The 9,398-nt window shown below is 62.5% G+C and overlaps 3 protein-coding genes across 6 annotated transcripts; 2 read left to right on the top strand and 1 right to left on the bottom strand.

Moving 5' to 3' along the window:
* Positions 1-65: 65 nt before the first annotated feature.
* TMX2 (thioredoxin related transmembrane protein 2) lies at positions 66-2,327 on the top strand. The gene is made up of 8 exons (XM_056493417.1): positions 66-346; positions 765-825; positions 973-1,086; positions 1,221-1,297; positions 1,372-1,478; positions 1,566-1,631; positions 1,723-1,852; positions 1,956-2,327. The coding sequence occupies exons 1-8, from the start codon at positions 158-160 to the stop codon at positions 2,094-2,096; spliced, it is 885 nt and encodes a 294-aa protein (XP_056349392.1). The 5' UTR covers positions 66-157; the 3' UTR covers positions 2,097-2,327.
* A 67-nt stretch (positions 2,328-2,394) lies between these two features.
* On the top strand, positions 2,395-3,682 carry SELENOH (selenoprotein H). 2 transcript variants are annotated; one of them, XM_056493421.1, is made up of 5 exons: positions 2,395-2,539; positions 2,816-3,028; positions 3,105-3,250; positions 3,321-3,434; positions 3,509-3,682. In XM_056493421.1, exons 2-4 carry the CDS (start codon positions 2,877-2,879, stop codon positions 3,419-3,421), a joined length of 399 nt encoding a protein of 132 aa, XP_056349396.1. In that variant the 5' UTR covers positions 2,395-2,539; positions 2,816-2,876; the 3' UTR covers positions 3,422-3,434; positions 3,509-3,682. The 2 variants fall into 2 exon arrangements, with proteins under 2 accessions (XP_056349396.1, XP_056349395.1); XM_056493420.1 differs by having other exon boundaries at positions 2,455-2,539; positions 2,784-3,028.
* A 2-nt stretch (positions 3,683-3,684) lies between these two features.
* BTBD18 (BTB domain containing 18) lies at positions 3,685-9,394 on the bottom strand. 3 transcript variants are annotated; one of them, XM_056493414.1, is made up of 5 exons: positions 8,782-9,315; positions 8,490-8,555; positions 5,115-7,357; positions 4,703-4,839; positions 3,685-4,571 (listed from the first exon to the last, which is right to left on the bottom strand). In XM_056493414.1, the coding sequence occupies exons 4-5, from the start codon at positions 4,830-4,832 to the stop codon at positions 3,766-3,768; spliced, it is 936 nt and encodes a 311-aa protein (XP_056349389.1). In that variant the 5' UTR covers positions 4,833-4,839; positions 5,115-7,357; positions 8,490-8,555; positions 8,782-9,315; the 3' UTR covers positions 3,685-3,765. The 3 variants fall into 3 exon arrangements, with proteins under 3 accessions (XP_056349389.1, XP_056349390.1, XP_056349391.1); XM_056493415.1 differs by lacking the exon at positions 8,490-8,555; XM_056493416.1 differs by lacking the exons at positions 5,115-7,357; positions 8,490-8,555 and having other exon boundaries at positions 3,687-4,571; positions 8,782-9,394.
* Positions 9,395-9,398: the final 4 nt, after the last annotated feature.

Raw genomic sequence — 9,398 nt, forward strand, 5'->3', positions numbered from 1 at the left:
CTCCGTTGCTAAGGGAGACTCGTTACCGCCTTCTGATTGGCTGCTTCTCTCTCTCCTCTCATTGGCCCGCTGGAGCAGGGTGCGCCCGCCTCGCCGCTCGCCATTGGCCGGCGCGGGGAGGCTCCGCCCCCAGGGCAGTGAGCGGGGCGGAGGGAAGATGGCGGTGGTGGCGCCGCTGCTGGCGCTATTGTGGGGGCTGCCCGGGCTCTGCCGATGGCTCGCCAGGCCTTACTACCCGCTCTCCGCGCTGCTCGCCGCCGCCTTCCTGATCGTGCGCAAGGTCCCGCCGCTCTGCCGTGGGCTGCCCTCGCAGCGGGAGGATGGCAACCCGTGTGACTTTGACTGGGTGAGGCGGCGCGGCCTGTTCCCGCACTCCCGGCCTGTCCCCGCATCCCCGACCTGTCCCCACATCCCTGGCCTATTCCCGGGCCTGTCCACGCACCCCGGCCCTGTCCTGCCTCCCCTCCTGCTCACACAGCACGCCGGCCCGGTTGAGAGAGGAGATGCCCGGTAGCCCCTGGAGTTGCTCTGCAGTGTTCCCACACAGACGAGAGGTCCCCCCAAGGCGCTGGTCGAGTCCATCGCCGCGGCACAGCCCCTCTCCTCACTGTTCTCTCCCGGGAGGGATGGGGGTTCTGATCTCTGCAGGGCTTTGGAGCCAGTAGGGCCTGGCATGGCCACAGGTCCTTGTGCCAGGCCAGGCGAGGCGTGGCTCCAAGGTGTCCTGGGCACTTGCAGCTCATGCTGTCCCTTCTCTGTGCCAGAGGGAGGTGGAGATCCTCATGTTCCTCAGCGCCATTGTCATGATGAAGAACCGGCGCTCCAGTGAGTCAGGGGGACATGGGGGGCTGGGGCTGCTTATGGAGCTGAATGGGGTGGTGTCTGGAGCACCAGATCCAGCCCTTCCTGAAGTTACCCCCAGCCTTCTGGGGGAATCTGGCACCATCCCTTATTCCTATCTCTGCACTGCAGTCACTGTGGAGCAACACATAGGGAATATCTTCATGTTCAGCAAAGTGGCCAATGCCATCCTGTTCTTCCGCCTTGACATCCGCATGGGGCTGCTCTACCTCACACTCTGCATAGGTGAGCCTGGATGTCTTGCTGCCCTAGATTTGCCTTGTCCTGGCTCCCCCTAGCTGCTCTGGGCTGGAGGAGCTCTGTCCGAGGTGCAGCCTGGCCCTTCTGGCACTGGGGGACTCAGGGTGTTGTCATTGCAGTGTTCCTGATGACCTGCAAGCCACCCCTTTACATGGGCCCTGAATACATCAAGTATTTTAGTGACAAGACCATTGATGTGAGTATCTCCCCAGCCCTGGGGGTTTTGGGGGGCTCAGCCCACCACCCCCTAACCCCATGCCCCTGTGGCAGGAGGAGCTGGAGAAGGACAAGCGGGTGACGTGGATTGTTGAGTTCTTTGCCAACTGGTCCAGTGAGTGCCAGTCCTTTGCGCCCATCTTCGCCGACCTCTCTCTCAAGTGAGTGGCAGCCACTGAGATCTTGGTGGGTAATGGATCCTGTGGTCCCCTGCGTCTCTCACAGCCACATGTCCCCATCCTGCCCAGGTACAACTGCTCAGGACTCCAGTTTGGGAAGGTGGATGTTGGCCGGTACACGGACGTCAGCACCAGGTGTGGGGAACACAGCCTGGGCAAGCAGGGCTCTCTCTGGGGCAGCCTGCTCAGCCTGCCCGAGGGTCACTTTTGGCTTGTCCTGACACAGGTACAAGGTCAGCACCTCGCCTCTCACCAAGCAGCTGCCCACCCTCATCCTCTTCCAGGGGGGGACAGAGATCATGCGGCGACCGCAGATCGACAAGAAGGGCCGGGCTGTGTCCTGGACCTTCTCTGAGGTGGGTGCGACCCTCCAGCCCTCTGTTCCCCTCCCAGCCTGTGCCTGGGAAGAAGGGGGGAGCACGAGGTCCCAGTGATGCTGATGCTACCTCTTGACCGCAGGAGAATGTGATCCGGGAGTTCAACCTCAATGAGCTCTACCAGAAGGCCAAGAAGCAGTCCAAGCCGCGGGAGGAGGGGCCTGAGGAGCCCCCCGCCGTGCCAGCGGCTGCCCCTCAGGAGGAGACCAAGAAGGACAAGTAGAAGCTGCCCTGCACTGTCGTCCATCACTATGTCACCATCACCCTGGTGGCACCGGCCCCGCGGGCCCGCCCGGCCCTGCCCGGAGCCGCTCTCCATGGGGACTTTCCCGGCTGAGCCCCGGGAAAGCAGCGGTGCCCCCCGGCCCCGTGCGGGCAGGGCGGTAGGAGGGGCCCCGCCTCAGTTAACGCTCGCTCTCATCCATCGCTGACAATAAACGGTCCGTGCCCGTGACCGTGACCGTGTCCGTGTCCGTGTCCGTGTTTCCGTCCCCCGTCCCGGACCGCGTTTGGGGGCGGGGCTTGCCGGCGGGGCGGGGCCATACGGAGCTCCCGCGCTCTGATTGGCTGGGGTTGCGCGGGCGGAACTCGAGCCCACCGGGGCTACGGTGCCCCTTCCGGCCCCGCCCCCGGCGGTGCGCGCTCCCGGCACGTGGCCCGCGGCAGGTAGGAGGCGGCGCGGCCGCTCCGGGCCCCGCGTCGTCCCCTCCCTTCCCCAGGGCCCCGCTTCCCTGCTCTCCCCAGCCACACACCGTGACGGGATCCCTGGGGAGCCGCTTCCCGCCCTCCACAGCAGCATCCCAGCGGGGACCCTCATTTCCCCCAATGGCGCATCGCCGGGGACGGGCCCTTCCTGGCCCTCTCCCACAGCTGTGTCCCCATAGGGACCCACCTTTCACTCTCCTGACAGCGGCGGATCCGAGATCCCTTCTCACCCCACAGCGGCATTTCTGGAGCCCCTTTCCTGCCCCGGCGTAGGCTCCACCGCTTGGGCGCTCCCAGGATGGCTCCCCGCGGGAGGAAGCGCGGAGCCCAGCAGCCGGCGGCGGCCGAGGCGCCGGAGACAGCGGGAGCCCCGCAGAAGAGAGCGCGAGCCCAGGCCCAAGACGAGGGCAGCGCCGGGGACATCGGCCCCCGTGTGGTCATCGAGCACTGGTGAGCAGCCGAGGTGCCGGGGGTGGTGTGATGGCCGTGGGTGCCCCCCGGGCCGCTGACCGCTGTGTCCCCACAGCAAGAGCTGACGCGTGTACGGGCGCAACGCGGCGGCGGTGAGCGAGGCCCTGCGCGGGGCCATGGCCCACCTCCCCGTGGACATCAACCCCCGGCCGCCGCGCAGGAACAGCTTCGAGGTGTCCCTGGTGAAGGAGGACGGCAGCAGTAAGTGCTGGGCTGGGGGGTGGTGGGGGCTCCCCGGCACCCCTGATCCCATAATCCCATATCTCTGCAGCCGTGGAGCTGTGGAGTGGTATCGGGAAGGGGCCGCCCCGCAAGCTTAAGTTCCCCCAGCCGGAGACCGTAGTGGAAGCCCTGAAGAGCAGCTTGGCATAGAGGCGTTGGCCGGGTGAGTGGGGATGGAGCTGCGATGAGATGGGACAGGGATGGGACGGACAGAGACCAACTTCCCTCTCTCCACAGCCGAACCAGGACCAGCGCAGGTGGCACGAGCGTCCATGAAGAGGCGAGACCAAGTGGGGGGCACCTGCCAGCCCCAGTCCCGTCCCTGATGCTGCAGCTCTGCCACTGCCAGACCCCTGGCTCCCTCCACACCCCACTGTCCCCCCAGTCTCCAATAAAGTTTAGTACTCCACAGCATAGCTCCAGCCCTTTATTCCAAGCACACACAGCCTAAGGAGTGCAGGCAATGGTGGTGGGGGAGGCAGAGCCAGCCCTCCCTAGGTGAGGACATCCACCTCCTCTTCTGACTCAGATGAGGGACAGGGCCAGAGACAGACTGTGCCAGGGGGCAGGAACAGCTCCCCTGTCCCCACATCCACCTCCTCCTCAGTGTCACTTACAGGGGTCCCTGGGGGTACTTCCTGCTGGGACACAGGGGAGTCCCCATGCTGCTGCATCCCGTTCACACTGGGGGGCTGCTGGGGTGGGGGGCACTCACTCACCTGCTCCTGTGCAGACACATCCTGGGGGGGCTGTGTTTCTGTCACCCCCACATCACCCACTGGCACTGCTGGAGGCACAGGGGGTGGCTGCACCTCCCGAACCACCTCCCAGCACCCCCAGCTCTGCACCTTCCGCAGCTTCATCCGCCCAATGGGGCTGGGATGTGTGCGCTCCAGAGAGCGTGGCTGCCTCTGGGGGGACACCCTAGAGCTGGCACTGCCAGGCTCGGCTGTGTCGTGTGCCACCGTGGTGGAGACTTCCTGAGTGGGATGCAGGCAGGAGCGGTCGAGCTGCCGCCGGGGTCCCAGTCTCACCAGGCGTCCTCCCCAGAGCTGCAGCGACTCGAGCTCGGTGACACGGAGGCGGCGGGCAGCCGCCAGCACCTCGTGCACCTCCTCCTGCGTGACCTCCAGCTCGGCGGTGTAGAAGAAGTGCACCAGCTTGCGCAGCACCCCGATCTTCAGCCCCGCCAGCTCCAGCACCACCCTGCAGCCCTGGGGGGGCAGCTCCCGGCCCAGCTGCTCCATGAAGAAGGGGCTGCAGACGGAGAGAACACTGCAGTGGGCCACCACCGCCTCGCCTGCAAAGCAACAGTGGCTGTCACTGCCCTGCAGCCCTTCCTGCTCACCCCGGTCCTTCCTAGAGGGTTCCAGAGACCCTGCCCTCAGCTCCCAGGCGCTGGCCCCTCCCTCGGCAATGCTGCCCGCTCACCTTCAGCCCACAGGACCACATCGCAGAAGACGTCGGCTCGCTGCTGCTGCTGGTGGAGGTGCTGGAAGGCCGTGCGCAGCAGGCGGGTGCTGCGGTACAGCAGCTGCGGGGCGGCTGGGGGAGAAGCCATGGGCGTCCTGCAGGGACAGACAGCGTCGTGCTGGGCACTCGGGGAGCAGCGCCTGCCTGCACTTTTTGGGCTGCCCCAAACGGTTTGGGGCCGGTGTTTGCAGAGCCCCGTGCGCTCATGCCCGGCCCGGCAGCGCCGCGCTGTCTCCCCGGTGTCCCCCCGACCCCGCCGCACCGGCCTCCGCGCGTCCGCCAGGGGGCGCCACAGCGGGCGCTGTGAGGAGGCCGCAGCCTGAGGCGCCCCGGCCCGGCCCCCGCCGCCCGCCCCGCGCCCGCCGCGTACCTGCCGAGGGCGGCTGCGGCCGCTGCCGAGGCGCCCCGCGGTTGAGCCCCGAGCCCGCGGTGCAGACGCGAGGGGCCGTGACCGGGATCGGGGCCCTGCGCGGCCTCGCCTCGCGCCCGCGGCCTCACGTGCGCGGCGGCCTCGCCCCGCCCATTGTCCCGCCCGCCACCGCTCGCAGCGGCGCAGCCGATGGCGGCACGGCGGGAGCCGCGCCGGGATGGCGGCAGCGAGGGGCACCGGGAGCGGGGCTCGGCGCAAACCCGCCTGCTGTGACCGACCCCTTCCCGCAGCCCTCCCCCAGCCGCAGTGCCCCTGCTCTGCCCAGGCGCTGGAGCCACGGCTCGTGTTTTGCCGTGTGATGGCGCCTGCGCTGAGGGCAGCCTTGCGTGTGGCCGCCTGGGCTGCCCCTCATCGCTCCCTCATCCTCGTCGGGCCACGGCGCGACCGCCAGGCCGGGGCTGCTCGTGGTCGCTGCAGTGGTGGCACCGAAGAACACGAGGTCGATAATGGGGAAGGTGCTGTCTGGAGCAGCGCTGGGTTCAAGAGCTCAGAGCCCAGCGATGCACCTTGGTTTGGATTTTTAGACTCTGCTGTGCCCTCGCGTGTTTTCGTGCCCCAGGATTCTGAAGAGGAGGATTGATGGTGCTTTGGAAGCCATGCTCCAAGCAAGTGATGCTGCCCACTTAGTTTGAAAGTATTTTACCACTTTATAAAGCACCCATTGTACAGATATCTGCGTCAGTCACTCCACATACACGAACAAAGATTATAATCCATCCTCATCGCCTGGAGACAGTGGCTGTTCCTACAAACAACCCAAGTGGGTGGAAGTTTCAGGAGCTGCAGAAGGACAGGAGCCTGAATGTCGCCATAGAGTTTAAATCTACAAAGTCTTCAAATGTGGTCTTGCAGAGGGATTTTCATCTGGTTGGACATGTGAGGGTGGTTTTTCTTCTGTTTTTGCTGCATGCAAAATGGACACAAACCAAGGAGGAAAGTGGCTGGTGCAGGGCCTGGGCCAGCGGCCTTTGAGGTCACTGGCAGTCTGTCACTGCCCCCGGGTGGCTTGGAGCCCAGCCCAGAATACCAAGGGATGCAGCAAAACAAGTAATTTCATATCAAAGTGCTATCATATGCTCATAAAAATAGAAGGAAAATAGAGATGTTTCCTCCCCCACCCCTTGCAATCGTTTGGAATTACAATGATCGGAGTTGTTGCCTGGAAAGCCTGACTTCACTGGGAGTGCATGGATCCAGATGCCATGAGGTGCCCTGTGACACACAGTGGGACGGGGGCAGCCCCATTCCACAGCAAGCAGTGCTGGGGTTTTAATGTTTCAGCACAAATCCCTGTCAGGCAAAGCCCCCATTCCACTGCACCCCAACAGCTGCAGCTGGCCTCGTCTGCCCTTAAAATTCACTGATACTCGAACTGGCACCCCAGCAGCCACTCCCATTGTAGGTACACAAAAGAGGCCTTTTATGAGTGTCATTTTTACTAGTATTCAAAGCCAAATAACACAGAGTGAAAAAATCACCAGCAGCCTTTTGTCCCATTGACCTCTCTCTCTAAACTCCATTTCTGCTGCCAGATTTTCCTGGAGAAAAGTATGGGACTGCAGTTTTCACTGTGAAATGTGTCAGACCCTGAATCCTTCTGTCCACTTTCAGGTGTTCAGAGGCTGCAGACCTGCAGCACAGCCAGTGTCCATGGCCCTTGGCGCGTGGCTGGGCACAGCCCTGGGTGACTCAGAGGGTTGGGAATGTCCAGCAGGGCTTATCTCCTGGTGGGATTCACTGCAAAGGGGAAGGCAAAGCCTAAACTATGCTGTTCAGGCTCCCTCTGCTATTGATAGAAAAAGAGGCCTCCTCACAGGACAAATCCCATCTTTCCAGTGTCTCCCAAGCTCTCAAATCAGCAGTTTCTGTGCCAGTTTCTGTAAGAGAAAGGAAATTCCCATCTCAAGTCTCATAGCCAGCTCTGTCTCCTCTGCCTGTGTTGCAGGGCAGGACTTGCCTCTGAGTCCCTGCTCTCCAGAGGGGTGAATGAAGGCAAGATTTGAGGCTGGAAAAGGAGAGAAGGAGAGACTATAAGTGGTAATAGATCCTTGTGGGGCTGGGAGGGAAGGAGATTACTGGGCACACTTCAGTCACGCAAAAGACGTGGCAGGAATTTGACAGTCCGAGGGCACGATGGGATGCAGCCAGGCTGAAAGCAGGATGGTCTGTGGGCATGGAAGAGCCTGTGAAAGAGAAAGAGCTTTGTGGCCTGACATCTTCCAGTTGGAGCTGTAAAGCTCCATCAGGCCCTGCTTTCCTCCTTCTCCCCCTTCAGTGCTGGCGTCGGACGGATGAGTCCCTTCATCCCTCTGGTGCCGCACTTCCCCTCGTGCAGGGAGGGACAACAACCTGTCGGGATTCCCATAGGAAAGGGGCTGCGGAAGGGCCTTGTTATCCTGGCCTGGAACAATGCAGGCCGTCCCCCTGAGCTGCCTGCGCCAACCCGGAGACGGCAGCCTCCCCTTCCTCCTGCCCCCGGCCACCGAGAGCACGGGACTGCCTTGTAAACAAATTGTCTTGCTCTGTTCCGGTGGCAGCTGCACTTCTGGGTGCCTCATCTGGGAAAGGCATCAGCTGTAGGATGAAAGGGGATGTGCAAGATGTTATTACAAGCAATTACTGTAAAAGAGGGGAAACTTTCCCATGCTTGAAATACATCTCTCCTCTTCCCAGGACGCAGTGGGACAGACTCCTCTGCCCCAGGAGTTGTAGTGAAACAAGAGCGTGATCTGCTGCAGAGTGAGCTGAAGCTGGAGGATCAGGGTCCAGCCTGTCTTCCAAAGTAAGCATGTGTTGCTGGGTGTTCCAGCTGCTGAGGCAGGGCTGGGGCAGGGCCAGTGCCTGGATAAACCCTGTGCAGCTCCATCCTGAGGACAGGAGGCACTCGTCCAGCATCAGAGCTGTGTTTGTAAGAGCACCTTTAGTCTTTGGAGGGGGCAGAGGGAGGGTGTGACTGTCCCAGGACCACGCATGACCCTCTGAGCCCCTGCTGCCCCAACTGCCCAGGCAGAGGCCTTGAAGGATGGAAGACCAAGGTGTTTCTGATGTCTTTTTCCTGAAGGAGAGCTGTCCTTTGGGAGGTGTCAGGTGGGTGAGACTCTTCTTTTTTAGAGCTCCTCCTCTCCCTCCTTGTCCCTGAGGCTGAGGGGATGCATCCACCTTCCTCCTTGTGTGGGCCAAGAGGAATGGAGGGCAGTTGGGGGTTATTTCTAATCTGGGAGCAGTTCTCACTCGAGGCACAAGGCTGAGATGGAACCCAACTTGTTCGTTTAGGGTGACAACAAGGATGAAGGGATGCAGAGAGGTCTCATTCACCTGCTGTAGAATGGAGAGACCCTCTCTTCCCTGGGAGGGGTGGACCAGATCTCCCTCTGCTGCCAGCTGGTTGGATAGTGTATTTTACAAACCAAACATCAGGGAGGGTTTGGGGGTCCCACGCCCTGATCATCTCCCTAGATGTGCCCTTTGTATGCATCAAATCCCGTTTTGCCTCATCACACCTTTCTGCACTACCTTTAGCAACCTCCACCCAAGTCGGGATCACCTCCCTCACACCTCCGTCCACAGGCAGTTATCGCATCGTCCCTGCCTCCCAGTGCATACTTACCCCAGGAATCACCTGTCCCACCCAAAACCGTCCTCGACGCTTTTCCTCTATCATTATCTCACTAAGAGTTTGGCAGTCAGGAGCACGCAGGGTTCTCCCCCGTGCGCACCAGGCAGAAAATTGTCACCTTCGGGGGACCTGGACTTCTCCCAGGTGAGCAGCCCGGAACACGCGGTGGGGCTGGCCCGGCGTTACTTGCCTGCCAAAGAAGGGGAAGCCCGAGGTCCAGCCACAGAGGGGACACAGTGGGGACCGGGTGACCTCTCGGGGACGTACTGCAGCCCGTCCTGCCATAGAATCTTGCTTCTGGGCAAGTTGCACCCTGGGCAGGGTAACCTGTTTTCCCGCCGCTCCAGAGGGACAGGCCGGAGGAGGCTCTACCCGGGGGTGCCCCAGAGAGCCCCTTGCCGCACCGTGCCAGGGCACACCCGGACCTTGAAGAGGAGCTGGTCTGCTCCCGGGCGGCACGGTCCAGAGCTGGAGCCCATCTGAGGGTAGGTCCCGGTTTGGAGAATTTGCGCCGCTGGGGCAGATCCCACGGGGATGGTGCACGCGGGGGACACACGGTTCTTGGGACAGATCCCACCGGGACGCCCGGCCCCGCCCCGGTCCCGCCC

The sequence above is a fragment of the Oenanthe melanoleuca genome, chromosome 5 (genome assembly GCF_029582105.1).
Source record: "Oenanthe melanoleuca isolate GR-GAL-2019-014 chromosome 5, OMel1.0, whole genome shotgun sequence".
In the NCBI taxonomy this organism is placed as follows: Eukaryota; Metazoa; Chordata; class Aves; order Passeriformes; family Muscicapidae; genus Oenanthe; species Oenanthe melanoleuca.